The sequence below is a fragment of the Peromyscus leucopus genome, chromosome 22 (genome assembly GCF_004664715.2).
Source record: "Peromyscus leucopus breed LL Stock chromosome 22, UCI_PerLeu_2.1, whole genome shotgun sequence".
Lineage (NCBI taxonomy): Eukaryota > Metazoa > Chordata > Mammalia > Rodentia > Cricetidae > Peromyscus > Peromyscus leucopus.
Genome location: NC_051081.1, coordinates 32,433,917 through 32,453,079, shown reverse-complemented (window position 1 = coordinate 32,453,079; position 19,163 = coordinate 32,433,917). Strand labels below are relative to the sequence as shown.

The 19,163-nt window shown below is 43.4% G+C and overlaps 1 protein-coding gene across 7 annotated transcripts; it reads left to right on the top strand.

The window, feature by feature from the left end:
- Nucleotides 1-2,684: 2,684 nt before the first annotated feature.
- On the top strand, nucleotides 2,685-18,815 carry Ypel5 (yippee like 5). Of its 7 annotated transcripts, XM_037198055.1 has the most exons (5): nucleotides 2,685-2,803; nucleotides 3,998-4,028; nucleotides 10,849-10,937; nucleotides 13,991-14,155; nucleotides 16,939-18,815. In XM_037198055.1, the coding sequence occupies exons 4-5, from the start codon at nucleotides 14,015-14,017 to the stop codon at nucleotides 17,161-17,163; spliced, it is 366 nt and encodes a 121-aa protein (XP_037053950.1). In that variant the 5' UTR covers nucleotides 2,685-2,803; nucleotides 3,998-4,028; nucleotides 10,849-10,937; nucleotides 13,991-14,014; the 3' UTR covers nucleotides 17,164-18,815. The 7 variants fall into 7 exon arrangements, with proteins under 7 accessions (XP_037053950.1, XP_037053951.1, XP_037053949.1 ...); XM_037198056.1 differs by lacking the exon at nucleotides 3,998-4,028; XM_037198054.1 differs by lacking the exon at nucleotides 10,849-10,937.
- Nucleotides 18,816-19,163: the final 348 nt, after the last annotated feature.

Below are 19,163 nucleotides of genomic sequence, written 5' to 3'. Positions count from 1 at the left end.
ACTGAGGAGGCAGAGCCAGGCAGATCTCTAGGTGAGTTCTCTCTACAGAGTGAGATCCAAATCACAGCATCAATGAAAGGATGATAATTGGAGCTGGTTGTGGCACTGGTTACTGTGTGGAAAGGTCATGGTCACAACAGAACCCAGTGTTAGTTTTTAGAGCTTTATTAGGAGGGAAACGGGGAGGGGAGAGAAGGCGGGAGAGAGAAAGATGGTGGGGGGGCAGCAGAGCAGGGAACAGAGAGAGAGTGTGGGGTCTGCATCTGGCTTTTTAAGGCACATACATAGTCGCCAGTGCCCCCATTGACATAAGACGCAAGACGCCGAGCTGCGCATGTACATAAGTGAGGGCAGGATCCTAACAGAGACCCCATCTGAAGAAGATGGGGGAGGGCAGGAGACTCTCCATTATTTCACCTTTTACCTAGTTCTTAAAGTTGTTCTTTCCTGTGGCTTAGGCACTGTACTTCTTTTTCAAATTATGATATTTAGAAACACTTGCTGTTTTATCAATGATAACCTACATGTCCATCAGTAAGAAAAACTCAATAATAGATGTTAATGGCATGCCAGAATATTATAGAGACAAGGGTAAATGTGTAGATAAAAATACATTTGATATCAAAGAATGATCAGGGATGGAGAGATGGCTCAATGGTTAAGAATACTTGATGCTCTTGCAGAGGACATGAGTTCCAAGGTTACTAACATCCATGTTGAATGGCTTACAACTGCCTGTAACTCCAGTTCCCAAGGATCTGACACCTTCCCTGGCCTCCTCCAGCACCCAGCCCGACAGGTCTATATGAAGATACAAATCCATATAAATAATAAAATTAAAAGAGACTGATCATAGTTGCTAAATTAAGTTTAAAAAAGTATGCTATGTTCCCACCCATATCCATTTCGAAATTGTCAACAGAAGCCTCTTAGGAAATGAGGCAGCACGCTGGGGTGGTGGCACAAGTCTGTGAGCCCAGCTACTCAGGAACAGCAGCAGTGAGGTGGAATCAAGTTACCAGGAAGGGCAATATAACTGGATGTGTCTCAGTCTAGCATTTCAAAAAGGGGAGGGCAATGTAACTTAGTTTCAAAGTACTTTGCCTAGTGTGTGAGACCCTGGACTTGTTTCCAAACACTGGGGGGGGGGGGGGGGGATGAGGCAGTGTACTTTCCTGTGATAAATATGCACCTTGATTTAAGGCAGAGTTTCACTGTTTTCACTTCGGTTTTCCAGAGTGCCAAGATTACAACCATGTAATGGGCACAGTGTGCACAGCTCTAAATGTAAGTTTTGTATGAAAGCAAAATAAAAATAAAAGAATGATGAGAACTCCCAATATATTTAAGTGGCTTTTTTTTCTCCTGCAAAATTCTCATTTATCCAAGGATAGTCCTTTATTGTTGATGTTTAGAGCAACTTTGTTTTTGAGACACTGTGTAGCCTTGGCTGTCCTGGAACTCACTATATAAACCAGGCTGCCTCCTTGTGAGCAGGGGTTAAAGGTATGTTCTACAAAGCAGGCCAGGGTAAGTTTTTTTTAAGTGAATGAAATACTGGAGGATTTAGGATTAAGGAGTTAACTATTAGGGTTTTCTTCAGGACACCTATTCCATTATGCAAACTAAATTTAAACGCTAGTGTGTGTTTGTGTAATACTATTATACTAGTTTGAATTTTATGTATATATATATACACACACACTAGCTCTTTATGTTATATTTGTATATATATTACATATTTTTATAAATTTTTTTTTGAGAAACAGACATGACCAAATATTTTTGTTATCTTCACAGTCAGTCAAGAGATTTATTACCTGGGAAAGCCAATGAAATGGCAAAAATCTGTCAACTTAAAACACTAGTGAGGGCAAAGGGAACAGCGATCCTTTTCAACAGATCTCGAGATTCACAAGACATCATCTCCACATCAAAGAGTGACATTTTTGAGCATTACTTCCACGGCCAAGAGAAACGTTATGGAGTTGTAAACAAAATCGAGCACGTTGGAAAGAAAATTCCTAGTCCATGAATTCCTACATACTGAGACTCGAGAGTCGGGGATTTGTTCGTAAAAGGTAACTTTGTGTAAGGTAAAGGGAAGAAATAATAAACCTAGGGTGCATTTTAACCTAAATACCTGTTTTGCCTAGAAAACAGCCTGTTGTTTTCGCGTCTTCCAGGCTTCCTTGGCGATCAGGAAGCTAAGGCCCCAGCCGCCACCTGGCGACGCCCGCCCGCCAATGACTGGCACCGAGTCCCAGCTGCGGCAATTAGGCAGGCGGAGGTGTCGCCTTTAAGAAGCTGACTCACGTGGATGCTGTGTTGTGTGCGCTCAGCTGGGAAGGGGGGGTGTGCCCTCGGCCTCACCTCATTGGCCACCTTGCCCGAGGAGGCAGAGCTAGCCTCCTTGATTGGCTGTAAGCCTGCAAAGTGTCGAGTTAGGGGCGGGACCAGCAGCGATGAGCCCGCCCACCCTCTGCGGTTTCGGGGCGGGGTGGGCGGCCGAGCGGAGGGGAGCCGGAGTGGGGGAGGGTGAGCCAGGGAAGGGGCGGGGCGCGACGGAAGGGGCAGAGTGCCAGGGAAAGGGGCGGAGCCTAGCCATGAAGGGTGCTGCGGGCCAACCGGGAGAGCCGCCTGGAGGGAGGGCGGGGCCACGCCGGGTGATTGACGCCGAGGCCCGACAGGGGAGAGGCGGGGCCAAGGCCTGACTAAACCTGAAGACTTGGGAGGCCGAGGGGCTTCGACCCAGCTGAGGAGCGAAGGAGCCGCTGGCAGCGCCGATCTCCCCAGCGCGCAGGTGAGGACGGCGTCCGGCGCCGGGCTCGGAGCCGGCGGGGACTCGGAGCCCTCGGGCCGGCCGCTCCGAAGCCCTCGGGGAGCGGCCCCGGGGCGGGGGCCCCAGGCAGGAAGTGCCTCTTCCCCCCCACCCCCGGTCGCGCTACTCGTCCGGGGTCCCGGCTCGGCCCTCAGGGCCCCCGGAAGACCGTAGGGCCGCGGGCCGGGCCGTCGCTCTTTGTGAGGCTGTGGCGCGGCGGCGGCCGCCGTCGGCCCGCCCCCGCCGCGCAGCCGAGCGCCCCGCGAGCCCGCAACAGCCGCGACCCCCCTCGGCGACCCGCGGTGCCCCCGACCCGCCGCCCTCGCTGACCGACGCCGCGGCCGCCGGTCCACGGACGGCTCGCCCGGTTGACACCCTCCCCCCCACCCCGGACTACTTCCCTCCGCCCGCCCCGCCCCCACGGCCGCCGTCCCCGCCGCCGCCGCCGCCGCCGCCGCAGCGTCGGACGCGCGCCCGGGCACCGCTCCGGGTCGGCCCCGCGGGCCCGCGCTCCAGGGCCGCGCTCGCACCCCAGCCGGCGGCTGCGGGAGGGAGGCCGGACTCACATCCCGGTGCCTCGGCGGTGGGCCGTGCCCGCCTAGGAGCCCAGCCGCCTCCCTGCCGTACTGCCCTCCGGTCCCTTCGGACCCTGGGCGTCCCGGGGAGGGGACGGGGACGCTGCTGGGGAGCCCGCGGGTGCTCAGCACCCCGGAGCCCGCGCCCGCCCAGCTGTTCCGCCTGTGTTTGTTGTGCCGTGGAGGCCCCGCCGCCGCCGCCGCGCTCTGCGCCTTGCGCCCGGCGATTGGCTGGCGGGCGTCACGTGGGCGCGATCAGCTGGGCCGGCTGCGGGCAGTCGGCGGCCTGGCGGGGGGACCCCCCAAAGCTCGCGGGGAGCCCACCTCGCGGCTCCTCCCTGCTGGCGGAGGTAGGGCATCCTCCCTGCCCAGCCTGTTATTCCACGCCGCTGTCCAGGTAGGTAGGAGGATTGACCGCGTAGTGCCAGCCTGGTGTGAGAAGCCGCGTAGTACCAAGGTCTGTTTAATCCTGACACTGTTTAATCCCTTTGGAGTGGCTGGCAATAAGGGGAGGTGTACAGCTCATTTCTTTTTAAACTTTTTTTTTTCTGTTGACAGAGCCCTGTTGGAAATCTGAGGATTTTTTTTTTTTTAATTTCAGGTGTCCTTTGACAGATGGAAAAATGGTGAAAGTAAGCCCAGGCTTACCTTGGTTTGGGAAATAAGTGAACTTGCCGGTGAAGTAGCAGGCATAATAAGAGTCAGTGTTTCAGGCTGCAGAGACAGGGTTGCAGCTGCATTCCAGCATAGAGAAAGACAGAGTTCTTCAGTGTTTCTAGGGTGTATATTTGTGCCAGATGTGAAGTGCCTTGATGTGTTCTTTTACTAAGAATCGCATATTATAGTGTATTAGGTAAGAAGGAGATGCCAGAAAATGTGAATTCTTCTCTCTGGACGTTCCCAATTTAGTAAAAGGTTACAGACCAATGAAATTGAGAAACAGCACAACGCTAAATATTGGTAAGTTACGAAATGAGTGTTACAGAAAGTTCAAAGATGAGGCAGTGAGACACCAGGAGGAGCAAGGAGGAAGTACTCTGAAGAGAACTGATATTAGGCTTAGAAAATGAAAAGCCTGTGGGTTGATGTTGGCCAGATGGGCTTAGGGAAAAACAGCCCTGGGGCTTTTACAAATAGCAAGAAGATGGAGCATGTGCAATTTGGCAGACGTGTGTGTGTGTGTGTGTGTGTGTGTGTGTATGTGTATGTAAATGCACACAACCTGGTGTGTGTAGTGGAGCCCAAGGTATTTTGTACTCTTTGGAAAGAACTAATGCACTTGTTTTTCAGTAGAATCTCAGACCCCATAGTCCAGGCTGGCCTTAAACTCTGCCTTGTTGTCCTTGGTGCTGGGATTCCAGGTGTGTTAATTAATGCCCGCCTTATACCCTCATCCTGCCTACTGATCAGTAGAGATATTTCCCCTTAGTTGATGTGTAGCAACCATCTTATTGCCTAGGAAAGGCACAATGAAATATATTCAATTTGTAAGGGAAACCAACTTGGATTTTTAACAGTCACTTTTATGAGCATGCCTGATAAAATGTACTGGTACTTTTCCTCGACTCATTTGTCTTCCCTGTCCACTGAGGAGATTTAGAAACAATAAAAAGGAAAAGGGGGCAGGGAAGAGGCCCCACAGGTAAAGGTGCTTGGTGAAGGTCCGACAGCCTGACTCAGTTCAGGAACCCACATGGTTGAAAGAGAGAACGTGTTCCACAAAGCTGTCCTGATCTCCATGGGCCCCCCACAATTCAATAGGTCTAATAAAAATGTCTAAATGTATTAAGGACATAAGATGTACCCCAAACCCTATGAAAAAGTCTATGAGACATGAAACTGCTGCTAACTGCATTTGTGAGATGTGAAGGTAGTCCTAAGTATATTTGTACCTAGATTATCCTTTGTTTTGTAGTGCCTTGACAGTTACATAACTATGTAAATTAACACCATTTCCCTGGTAATGTTGTGTGGTAACAAATGTGTAATTTGGGAACTGTTAGCTAGACATGAATTTGCTATTTGGCGCTTGAGTCTAGAAAACACATAAACTATACTGTAGCTATCCAGCAAGAACCTTTCAGTGTTGTATCATGACAATCAAGGGGAACATGTTTGTCTTGCCAAGAAGTTTTTGGGGAGATGACCAACACAGATTATTTGCTGACTCATGACTAGCTGCTGAGTTATGTGACTGGTCTTATTTTCTAATGATGACTAAGCAGTATTCTAGAAATATAGTCAGTATGGAAATTGCTTAACAAAACATAAAATAAGGCATTGTTTTAGGTGAGAAGACCAGGCATATTTACTTACTGTCAAATGAAGACCCAGTCCCACAAGCAGGCCATCATTTGACCCAGCAGAGTGACTTGATACTGTACTGTACTGTAAGAGGATGACATGGCTTTCTTATGTCATTGAAACTTGGCTCTTGCTAACCAAGTACAAAAGTAAGAATTAGGCTGGGTTGTATCGTAGTGGGAGTGTGTTTTTCTAGCACACACAATGTATTTGGTTTGATTTTTCAGTATTACAAAAAGAAAAAAAAAAGGTTTTATAGATTGAACTCTTGTTTGTCCTTGTAACTTTTAAGTAGAATATTGTTACAAATTGTTATGAAAATAGTTAATGAAACTGTAATAGCATCAAATGTTTATTACTATATTAATAATTATTCCAGCTATTAAAAAGTTTTATGGGTTTTGTTCTTTCCTTTGTTCTAGAGAGAAGAGACTGAAAACCAAATAGACAACCATGTTTTCATGTGAATCCATTTTAGCAGAATCAAAAACAAACTACTTCTGGAAGGGGCAGATTTTTGTAACCCTTTCACTACTAAAACCCTGTGTACCAGCCTCCTTAGACACACACTTTATATTCCCCCATCTGGTGCTGTGGGGAAAAAAAAAAACATGCCTCTGCTCTGTCCAGAGGTGGTGGGAACACTGTGATGGGTATTTGTGGAAATGCCCCAAAGGTATAATTCCTTAACTAAGGAATAGTCTTTCTGAAGTGTGGACATTTTCCACCAGGTCCTGTGCAAATGAAAATAGATGCCTATTGTTCTCCTTGGTATTTTTAGAGCTAGGAAATGGTGCCTCCTTAGGCTAAATCCATTTGCCAGGATAGAGACCAAATTGGATTATTAATTATAAGGAAGGCAGGTACCTATTTTAAGACCAAAGTTGAGACACTAAGAATTTGAAATCTTAGGTTTCTAGCTTTCGTCTTGTTTATAATCTCTACTACCTGAATACTTAACATGGCTGTAATTAACAGGAGGCGAAGCTGTTCATTGCTACTGTTTTGTATCCATTCTGAACCCTATTTTCACATCTGTAGTGGGGCAGGGTTGGAATGGGATGTGTAGTGTACTTTTACAACTTTTATTTAGCATTCACTATACAGGGCGCTTTTCTCAGGATATAGTATCTCCATTTAATTCTCATTCAGAGGTATTGCTGTTGCCTTTTTACATAGGAAACAGGACAATTTGTCAAAGTTTGCAAGGGTGTCGAAGGTGGGGGAGCTTGAAATACAAAAATAACACCTGGCTTTAGAGTTTAAATAATCTACAGCATACTGTGTAAGTTCTTGGGGTGAAGTGAGGAGGCAGCGGCTGGGTATGTATTACTGATTTGAATGGTCTTTATATGGTTGATCTTCAGTATGCTCAAGTGGTTATGGAAAGCTAAGGATTTTTGTTTTTTGAGACTGGGACTCTCACTTCAATCCTCTGTGCTCAGTCTTCTGAATGCTGGGATTACAAACCTGAGCCACTGAGCCTAACTCAGAATGCCAATGATTTTAGCTAGAAAATCCATGAAGAAAATGGGAATGGAATTACAGTAATTTGTCAGCTACTCCTATTGATCTTTAGACCTGACTGCCAGCCAAGTTTCTGTTTTTCTGAGAAAGACTGTTTTCTAAGTGAAGATCTTTTCCCCTATCTCAGTGTGTTCGGGTTTTTTTGTTTGTTTGTTTTGTTTTGTTTTTCGAGACAGGGTTTCTCTGTCCTTTGTGACCTTCCTGGAACTCACTTGGTAGCCCAGGCTGGCCTCGAACTCCTCGAACAGAGATCCGCCGTGCGCCACCACGGCCAGGCTCTCAGTATGTTCTTAAGCAGGATAGACTTGTCCTGATAAGGACTGAGATGGTGATGTTTGAGTGTTGCAAGCCACCAGTCCATACCAGCCATGTAGACTCTGCTGGTAGCTAGAAAGCAGTTAAGTATAAACGAAGGAGTTTGGCTATGTTTCAGAGAAACTATCACCACTAAAATATTTGATGTTTTCTTAACCTTTTAGAAGAATAATTTTGTTTTTAGAATGTGGGGAGTTAAATTAGAGATGATCTAGATTTGGCCAACTGACCCTGGTTTGCTGACCCCTGTGTTTTTGGTTTGGGTTTTATTTTATTCTCTGTGCATGGGAGCTTTGCCTGCATGTACTTTGTGCACTAGTTGTGTGTCTGGTTCAGGTGGAGGCCAGAAGAGGGCATCAGATACCCTGGAACTGGAGTTACAGATGTTGTGAGTCCGTATATGGGTGATGGGAATCAAACCCAGGTCCCCTGGAAGAGTGGCCAGTGCTCTTAACTGCTGAGTCAGAACAGACCAACAATAAGATACCACATTTCAAAAGAGCCAAACAGGCTTTTTTGATAATTGTTTTATGACCTGAAAACTAGGGATTTATATAAACCCATCATGTCTAATTTTTAAAATCATTCCTTTTTAGGGACATTGTCTCATGGGTCCTTGAAAGAAAGGTAGTTTTCTTTTTTAAACTTATAGATAAATTGTATAATTAAAAAATTTAAGGTGGAGATCCTGAGATACAGTTACTTAACTAGAATCTCCTGTTGTGAATGGAAGTTAGAAATTCTAGGGTGAGGGTGCTCTTTGGTGGGAGAAGAAATTAAAGATAATCAGTAAAATACCTGAGTTGTCTATGAACTTCACTGTATTTTCATCCTGGTCCCTCACTACTTCAGATAATAGCAGATGAACTGTTAAGCAACAAGGTTTGATACTTAGACCTGTTTAGGATTTTATAGCTCGGAACTATGCAGAAGTACTGCCAGGAGGGCTGTGCTTATTATGTGTGACTCACAGACTAATATTGTACTGGTTTCACCTGAAGTAGAAGGAGCATCGTGAATATAACTTAATCCATACTCTTAGTTGGGGCCTAATTTCAGCCATACGTGGAACTTGAGCACAGAAAAGTATCAAATGATATGTTTTTTGCAATGGGACACAGGCGCTGCTAGAGACTAGAAGAAGAGACTAGCTGCAGACTAGTTTGTGAGAATCTTAGAGGCAAAGCCAGTTTGTGGGGATGATGATACAACTTCATAGAGTTACAAGGAGTTATGGGGTACTTACCGGTATACAAGGTTATCACATGATGAAGTATTTCTTAATAAGCTCTTTGGGATTTTTGTTTTCTTTTGATATTCTAAAGAGATGCTAAAGATGGAAGCTAGGCCTCTCACATGCCAGCAAGCACTCTACCACTGAGCCGTGCTATTAGCCCAATAAAATTGTAGGATCAACCCTCCACCCCCATTATTCAAACCTGGGCCTCATATGCTAGGCAGAATGCTCTTTCATGGTGCCACATCTCGGACATTTTCCACATTCTGCCCCTTCCCTTTCATTTTTAAGTTTTATTTTGAGACAGAACTTCACTGGACTTCTCAGGCTGATATTAAACTCCAAATACTTCTGCCTCGGCCTCTAAGGTGTTTAGTTTTTCTGTAAGAATCATCTCTAGGTAACCGTGATGGCATAGGTCTATATTCCCATCACTTGGGAAGCTGAAATACTGTAAATTCAAGACAACCTCACCTACATACCATGACCTGTCACAAGTTTTTCCAAGAAAAGGTTTCAACATTTATAGAGAAGCAGTTTCGTAGAGCTTTAAGAAGGTAGTGGCTAAATTGTATTCCCTATTTGTATTTTGTGGCACTAATCCAACATAAGTGTAGCATTATCTGTGAGTGTGTGCTGGGTTTAAAACACACTGTGGCCTTTAACAGCCTTAGATGGGATGAGTGTTTGAATACATGTGGAAAAAGGTAAAGAGAAAAGGTTTTCCAGACTGATGTAAGTGGTGTGGTGTTATGTTTATAGTTTTTTAATTTTTGGCTACTTGTTGGAAATTGCATGGGCTGTATTTTTGCACCTATAAAAGTAGGATAATATATACCTACTATAAGAATTATCACAGTTAAATGATATATACCAAGTGCAGTGTCTCGTACACTGAACATGCTTAGGTCTGAGACAGTTCACACTGTTCAGGTCCAGACAAATGTGATGACTCTCAGCCTTTTAATGTCTCCTCCTCGAGAAAAAAGTGGCTTTCTTCAGATTACTGAAGTGACTACTGGGTGATTTATAAACAATAGGAATTTATTTCTCATGGTTCTAAGAAAAAAGCACTAGCAGAGTGGTGTCGGTAAAGACTTGTTTCTTGGTTCATTGATGCCCCTTTAGATGTGTCATGATGGTAGGAAGGGCAAGACAGCTTCATGGAGCCTCTTTAAGGCTCCCAATCCTCTAATGATGAGGGTTCTGTCTTTATGACCCAGTTACTCCCCGGATGCCATCACATTGGTGACTGGGTTTCAGTGTACAAGTTCCTTGGGGACACAGACTTTCAGGATACAGCAGTGGGATTGTAATTGATGTCAGCCTGGTGCCAGCTTTAGTACTTCAGTACTGTTTTACATTTCCAACTTTGTAAAGCTAAGGCTTGCTGGGATCTACTGACCATGCAGAGATTTTACTTCTGTTGACAACATAACTTTTTTTTGGCAAACAAAAACTACATTTTATAGTTACAAATACTTATGTTTATATGTAAATGGCAATCACAATCAGGAATCATGAACATAAAGTTCTTCCTAGATATTTTTAGTCTTGGTAATGAATCATATAATTGAAGCCAGTAAAAATACTTGGGTAGAGTAAAAAATAGAATGAATTTGAAGCAGGAAAGAAGGCATATTAAGTCTGTTTACCCTCAGTACCAAATGGTCGGTCACAGCTATTCCTGTAATACTGAGCCAAAGATAGAATGATGTAGGTAGAAGGTGTACAGTTTGTTTGGAACCATAGCATCTTCCATAGTAGCATCTAAGGTCAATCTAGAAATAGAGTTATTATTTCATTACAGTTAAATCAAGTCTGATATTTGAAAGTTGGAAAGAAAATTACCTTTAAAACAAATCCCAGAAACTCTGGCTGAAGCTAAATGAAAAAATAAATTGGGATGGGAGAGTATAGTAAACTGCTTAACATAGTTGCTATGAGAAAATATGTTGTGTATTCCGTTACCTGATCCCCTCCCCTCAAAGTACAGGCCCTTCTACCCAAATTTTGTTTTTAAGGGTTCTGTTTTATTTATTGAGTGTGTGTGTATCTCGTGTGTACAGGTTCTCTTGCAGGCCATAAGAGGATATCAGATCTAAAGCTGGAGTTACAGGCAGTTAAACAGAACTCTGGTCCTCTGCAAGAGCAGTAAGTAAGTGCTCTTAACCACTGACCTCTCTCTCCTGCCCCCCAAATCTTTTTTTTTTTTTTTTGTTTTTTTTTTGTTTTTCGAGACAGGGTTTCTCTGTGTAGCTTTGTGCCTTTCCTGGAACTTGCTTTGTAGACCAGGCTAGCCTTGGACTCACAGAGATTTGGGGGCCGCCACGGCCCGGCCCCCAAATCTTATTTCTTTAAGATTTATGTATGCTTTGGTCAGCCATGGTTATGAGTGATCATGGAGACCAGAAGAGGGTGTCAGAGCCCTTGGAGCTGGTTCTACAGTCAGTTTTGAGCTTCCTGATGTGTGTGCTGAGAGCTGAACCTGAGTCTTCAAGAGCACCAACTGCTCTTAGCTGCTGAGCATCTCTTTAGCCACCTAGAATTTTGTGTTTTGATTTTGTTTTGAAGGCATGGCTTTTGTGTTTAGCCCTAGCGTTCCTGGAACTCACTCTGTAGATAAGCCTGGCCTCAAACTCATGGAGATCTGCCTGCCTCTGCCTCACAAGTGTTGGGACTAAAGGTGTGCACTACCACCACCCGGCTTGCATTTATTTTTAATTAATTTATTTGTGGTGTAAGGAGTGAGCACTACATGAGCACTCTACCATTGAACTACATCCCCAGTCCTCTTTTCCTAAATTTTAGTTATGTTTGGGTCAGGGTCTCTTTCTGTAGTACAGAAACTTGCTAAATAAACCAAACTGGCCTGAAAATTGTGGTGTTTCCCTGGGGGCTCTGCCTCTTGACTGCTGAAATTACTGGGGTCCATCACCAATTCTGGCTCTTCCCCAAATTTTAAGTATCAGTTCACCTTTTTAAAGTTAATAAGAGTTCAAATGAAATCTGTGTTTTGTTCGCTGCTGTATCTCTGGGCTGATGAATTCAACTTAATAGGCCTTAAGTTAGTGTTCTCGTTCTCTCTCCCCCCCCCCCCCCCCCCGTGTGTGTGTGTGTGTGTGTGTGTGTGTGTGTTGAATCAAATGTGCTTAAGGACTGTAAAAGCAGCAAGCATTGCCAGGAATGGAATCAGAATTAACTACCATGGCTTAAGTCTGGTGTTGGGATTTACATAGTGTGGCTTTTGTTCCTTTAAAAATGGAAACAAAAACAGAAAACCCGTAGTCTTACTGTAGCCTTGGCTGCCCTGGAACTCCCTTTCTCAGGCATACCTCAAATGTGAACTGATACATCCCGCCTCTGGTGATTTTTCTTTAATTTGTTTTCTTTTTTGAATTGGTTTTGTTTTTTCGGAGACACGGTTTTTCTCTGTAATAGCTCTAAGTGTCCTGGATCTTGCTCTGTAGCCCAGGCTGACCTCAAACTCACAGAGATCTGCCTCTCAGTGCTGGGATTAAAGGCGTGTGCCACCACCGCCCGGCCTTAGTTTCTCTTTTTTAATTAGTATTTTTGGTTGTAGAATGGATTTCATTATGGCATTTCTAACGTGTGTCATACTGTTTCATCCATTCACCCGTTTTCCTCTCCTGTGTCCGCTCTTCCCTTCAGAATGGCCCTTCTGATGACACCAGGATTGTCTAAGGGCTGGAAAAGTTCATAAATGTAAGAAGAAAGAGCTTCCTTATTAGTTTGTAATGAAAGTACTGCAGATATGTCTGGATTCTCCCCGCCACCACCACCACACACACAGGACAGCTGTATCAGCTGCTCACCACTGAACATGTTAGTAAACATTTGAAACACAGGGAACTGATAACACCCAGAAACACTTTAAAAATGAAACCTGGCATATATTCTAGAGATTTAAAAATACTTCAGGAGAAATGAATTGCAGTGAATTTAAGGGATTGAATCTGTTGCCTTCTGTAACTCTTAAAATACTAAAGTGTGTGTTATCCTGGTTTCAGAACCTTGTTTCAAAGCTTTGTTGGTTGAAGATTTTAGTGCTTGTGTAATTTATTGGATCAGTAATCAGTAAAATTCCTTACTGCTAAGTTACATCATAGCTGGAAAGTCCTTGTTCTCCTTTTCTGTCCTGGTAGCTCTAGCCTGAAGCTGACTAGGCTGGCACCATGCCCCCTTCTTTAGGGGAGGCAGTGGAGGGTAATGAAGAACTTGGTCTTAGAGTTTGTGGAACTGCATTCCAACTACTATTCTGTAACAGCTGCAACCTTTGACCTGTCAACTTATTTGGGTGAAGTGGGGGGTGGGGGTGAAACCCTCCCAGAATTGTGAATTTTAAAGTAAGGGCTCCATGGACTTTAGACTCAGACTTACTGGATGAAGTTAGTGCTGTTTGCCCCGGACAGTGACCACAGACCTGTCAGCTCACCTCTCCCTCTTAAGCCATAGGTCCCTCTTGTTTTTATTTTCATTGTATTTGTGTGTGTAGTGTGTGGTGCTGCGGTAGAACTCAGAGCTTCCAGTATGTCAGGCAGGTGTTCCACCAATGACCTATATTCCCAGCCCTTCCTTCTTTGAAATTGTACTGTTACCTGCTCTTATCTGATCACCCCACCTTTGCCCCATACCTCCGAGTCTTTCCTTAAATTACATACCACACGCTCAGAATGTAGACTTAATGCTGGTGCTGTGCTCACTTTGTTCACACTGTGTATCTGGGTATTTTGCCTGCATGTAGGTCCGTGCCTTTGGAGGACATTGAATCACCTGGAGTTACAGTCATGATCCTTCATATGGGTGTTAGAATTCAACCCCAAGTCCTCTTCTGCAAGAGCAACCAGTGTTTTAAGAGTATAGAGCCATCTCTTCAGCCCACCTGTGCCAATGATAGATAGATACATATTTTTTAATGAAATTCCATTTTCCTTTTGTTTGTTCCTCACACCAACCTTAGTCTCAATTAAGCATGTTTATGGGGTGTCTTGGTTATTTGTTTACTGTGTGAACTTTGAATCCCTTTGTTCAGGGTCAGGTATTTCACAGAACAGGTACTAGGAAAAAAAAAAAAAAAAAAAAAAAAAAAAAACGAGATCATAGTATATAAATAACCTATAATACCTCCCCTAATAGCTGCTACCAATTTTTTTTAATAATGTGTGTCTTATCTTTTTCCATTTGTTCTAGGTTTTTAGAAGTTTAGCTCTCAAAATGGGCAGAATCTTCCTTGACCATATCGGTGGTACCCGTCTGTTTTCTTGTGCAAACTGTGATACGATCCTGACCAACCGCTCAGAACTCATCTCTACGAGGTTCACAGGCGCCACTGGTAGAGCGTTTCTTTTTAACAAGGTTGGTCGAAAAAAGCTTCATTCTTACATATCTTCAGTGGATATATTTGACAGCAACACTAGACTATTCCCTCAACAGTTTACAGATACCAGGAAATACCAGAATGGCGGCTGAAGCCTCCAGAAGAGGCTGCCTGTTAGCTTGTCTCTAGGATTTCAGGGATACATTACTGGAACATGATTTTATTTTATTTGCGTATTTATTTTTGTAAAGCCTAAATAAAGAGTTAGAAGAAGAGAGGCAGAGTGCGATGGCTTCTGTCTGTAATCCCCGTACTTGGAAAGCTGAAGCAGGAGGATTGCCACAAATTGGAGAAATTATAGGCCAGTTGGATCAGCTTCAGCTACACAGTGAGACTCTGTCTCAAAACAGCAATAAAAAAGGATGGGTCTCTGTTGATGTAATCAACCGTCTTATTAAATAAGAAACACAGAAACAATGTAAAAGAGAAAGCCGAGAGGTCAGAGCTCAGAGCTAAAATCTCACCCTTCCGCCTGCGGTGTCCCAGCTTCCTGAGAGAGAGCTATATCCTGTCTGTTCGGTTTTTTTTTTATAGTATGTTGTTCTGCCTTCTCATTGGTTGTATACCCAAACACATGACTGCCTCGTCACTGTCTGAATGTACAGCCCCCTAGGTCTTAAAGGCATATGTCTCCAATGCTGGCTGTATCCCTGAACACACAGAGATCTATGGGATTAAAGGCGTGTGCCACCACCGCCACACTCTGTCTATGGCTCTAATAGCTCTGACCCCCGGGCAACTTTATTTATTAACATACAATCAAAATCACATTTCAGTACAATTAGAATACCACCACAGGTCTCTGTCTCTTTGGGGAATATGCAGTATAACAATGTGTTACTTTAGAGAATTTGGAAGAAGAGGCTGACATACCCATCTTCTCTCCCTTCTGTGTCACTGACTGGCCCATTAGGGAGGTAGCCATTGCAGCTAATCTATTGGAAGCGAATCCAGCTAACTTCTCTTACTGTATAATTAATGGTTGCCAGTCAGCTTTCTGATTATCATTTGGCTTCTTTGGATCTACCAAAAGGAAAAGCATTTACAGATTTGCAAATGTGTGTCTAGTCTGCTTGGCTTTGAAATTTTAGACCTGTTTTGAGATGAGTTGATGTGACTGTGCACCCTGGAGCCTAGCAAAGTTGAATTTCCAAATCTTTTAGACTAAGAAACAGATCTAGTCTTGTCTCAAGTGAGTGCTTTTAGAAGATCAGATTAACTTTTCATTAGAGATTGTTGCTCTGTTCCGTGAGTAAAGAAGCTTCTCTCTGAGAATCAATAGTGTATTCACAGGATGAGGTGACACTATGGCAGGCCAGCTGCCTGTTAACTGTAAACAGTCTTCAATCTTGCTCATTCATTTACTTCAATAGTCTGGGTTTTTAAGTTAGTGTCAAGGCTAAGTAGTTGGAATTAAGACTGTATAACCTTTAAAGCCAAAATTATTTACTATTGATCTGTTAGAGGAAAGTAAAGCTTAGAGGATTGTTGGATATTTAGAATGGTTGGAAATTCTCCAGATTATTTTAGAATCCATTTCTTGTGTTCATTATCTTTGCACTTCCTTAATCTAATGTGTTGCATTGTATAGCTTGTGGTAGCTTAGCCTGGCCCAACATGTTTGTATATATAGAGTATGTTTTCAGAAACAAAAATGACACTTTATGGAACACTGATGGTATTGTGACAGGTTCTTTGATTATCTTACATTCATCACTACAGAGTGAATTAACAATTGAACCCAAACATATATTTCATGGCTTCAATTCCAGACCTTTTTCTTCACAACAACCAGAAATATAACTACCATATATAAATGGCGAGACTTGGACTTGTCTAGTACTATATAAACACTACATTAGATTGGGGGCTGAAAAGATGGCTCAGCAGTTAATGAGTAGCTCTTGCAGCAGACCCAAGTTTGGTTCCTAGCAGTCACATGCAGGCTCACAACCATCTGTAATTCTAGTTCTAGGGGATGCAATGCCTTCTGATCTCCACAGGCACCACACACACATGTGCATACATGTGGGCAAAGCACTCATCCATATAAAAATAACTCTTTTAAAAAAATTCCCAAGCCGGGCGGTGGTGGTGCACGCCTTTAATCCCAGCACTCAGGAGGCAGAGCCAGGCGGATCTCTGTGAGTTCGAGGCCAGCCTGGACTACCAAGTGAGTCCCAGGAAAGGCGCAAAGCTACACAGAGAAACCCTGTCTCGAAAAACCAAAAAAAAAAAAAAAAAAATTCCCAAATTAGATACCCAGTACAGTGCAATTACCAGATGTTTACCTCTATCAGCAATGTATTTTTTGTTTTTTATTTTTTATTTATTTATTTTTTTGATGTGTGTATCAGGGGTGTTTTTGAGACAAGAATCTCCTATACCTCAGGCTGTCCTGAAACTGACCTATATGGGTGAGGCTGGCCTTGAACCCCTTCTTTCCTACTTCTGCCCCCCAAACACTATGATTACAGGCCTAGTAGCACAGGCCTAGCTATCCCAGCATCTCTTCAGACCAGCTCTAGGTGGCTATCATGGGTGTAACTACACTTGCTCAATGGTTTGTTTTGAGGCAGGGTCTCATGTGTGGTGAGGCTGGTCTCACCTCAAACTCATGATCCTCCTGCCTCGGCCTCTCCACACTGGGATCATGGGCATGCACAGCTCTGTAATACTTAATGGCTCATACATTTCCTATTGTCACAACCTTACATGACTTTACAAGCATTTTTGTGTGTGTATATGTATTATTTTTTAGGTAGTTAACTTGCAGTACAGTGAAGTTCAAGATCGGGTCATGCTCACTGGCCGCCACATGGTTCGAGATGTGAGCTGCAAAAACTGCAATAGCAAACTGGGCTGGATCTATGAGTTTGCTACTGAAGACAGCCAGCGTTATAAGGAAGGCCGTGTGATCCTGGAACGTGCACTAGTTCGAGAGAGTGAAGGCTTTGAGGAGCATGTACCATCTGATAACTCTTGAAGAAGAAAGATAAATCCATCTTTTCCCAGGTCTCCTTCACTGAAAACAAAAATCTACTTACATACACTGTCACCTTAGCATCAGCGTCGGATTCATGAACTGCGGAACAAGAGGGTGTGAGAATCTTGAGATGGAATCTTTCTTTCTCTTTTTTTTTTTTTAATTTTGTATTTCCCATCCAACAGCAGTTTGTAGAGAGAATATTTTGCAGATGCCGTTAATTTTTTCCCTATGTTTACATCTTGAGGCATAAGAGTCTGCAGCTACATGGTGGGCTATATGAGGGGAAAAAATTGGGGCTCCTAGAGTGAAAAGGAGTGTTTTGTATACATTTTGAGTAGAAAATATGTCAAGAGCATGGTTTTTAAACTTATTTGGGCTTCATTTTAAACTTTGTTTTAAACCCAGTCATTTCACTTAATTTGCTAGCTTCAAGAAGAGATCTGAATCTGTGCCTGGCGCTGGAGGCTCAGTGTTAGCATGGCTTGTGCTGGCCAATGTGCCATATTCTTGTTGGAGAGGAACTGTAGCACCAGAACCCATTCTTCCTTGTCAGACTTGACCCACAGATGTCACCTTCCCTAGCTCCTTGTCACCATGTACTTGGTGTTGATTGGAAACTTTCTGAAATGGGGCAGAACTGCTTGGCTGTCTTTCCCATGTAACTTAAGCATAGTAATATAAATAAAGTGATAGTTGGATGTTTTGGTCCTGTGTTACTTCTAAAAATACTGTGTAAAAGAGCAGAGGTTTGATAAGTGAATTTCTTAGTAGGTAAAGTGTTTTCTTCTCAATCTTAAGCTGCATTGACTATGTATAAAGTATTTGTGTAAATGGAAGCATACTGTTTAAATCCACAGTATTGCATTTAGAAAACAGTTGAGCAGAATGTCAGTGTGCATCCTTGCATAAACCATTAATCTGCATCTGTTCTAAAAGAAGGGAAGAAAATGAAGCAGCTTATCTAAAAATACTGCTTCCCAGTGTTTCAGCCTTCCCCCTTCGAGTTGATTTTGACAAGTCTGTAGCGCCTAATAGTTTCATCAAAAGACGGGATCTCCCCTTAGCATTTTTTTTCACTTAGAAGTTCAGCCATTGCATTTGAGCTGCACTTGATGCCCTCTGTTGGAAAGGGTCAGATTTGACCCAGCTTAGCCCCAAATGTATGACATTACAAAGTATTAGAATATGCTTCTTCATCTGAACCACTTCTGGGCAAACTGGTACTTGCTTTTGGTGAAATAAAGGACAGTGAAATCGGCTAGTTATACAAATGAACAGATGGATGTTTGTATGCTCAGCTTCCAGGTCTAATGAAGGATTTTTGCCTGAGTTGAATAAGTGAAATCTTTCTGTCATTGATATTAAAAGTAATTTCTGAGTGCACTAAAGCTTCTCATAGTTGGCTTTGCACTCTTGGTTAGTGGCATGGTTGTTGATTGAGTAGGGATAATATCATACTCCATTTTCAATGAGTGAACACAACTCTGTCTTCAACTTGAAAGAAAGCTTCAGGACTTCAGAATCGTATTTGTTTTCACGGATTTCCACACTGGCCTGTGATATGCGGACTCCTAGTCGCATGCCTCACCTGCAGCACCGAGTGCATTGCTGTCAAAATAAAGGATATTTTGTTGTGTGTTGGTGCAGAACTGCTGCTTATTTTTCATTGATCTATTTGGTGACCATCTTTGTAATTTTTAATCTCTGAATACATCATTTTTATTTGTTTTGAGATGCCATCTCACTATGTAGCCCCGACTGACCTGGAACTTACTTGCTGCTTAATAGCAGGCTGGCCTTGACCTCACTACTGAGATTTTAGATGTGTACCACCACACCCAGTTACCTCTGTGCTTTTGAACAGCTATTCCTTGCTTTGCTTGACAGTGGTAAAGTAATAGTTAACTCTTCTTTATGACTGAAAACACCAATTTTACCATCATTAACTTAGGTCAGTTTGCCATAGATGCAACTGGCTTAGTAAATATGAAAATTTA

Coding starts and splice junctions, on each gene's coding strand:
- Ypel5 (XM_037198054.1), top strand. Junction 14,156..16,938: donor GAGCGTTTCTTTTTAACAAG/GTTGGTCGAAAA, acceptor ATTATTTTTTAG/GTAGTTAACTTGCAGTACAG.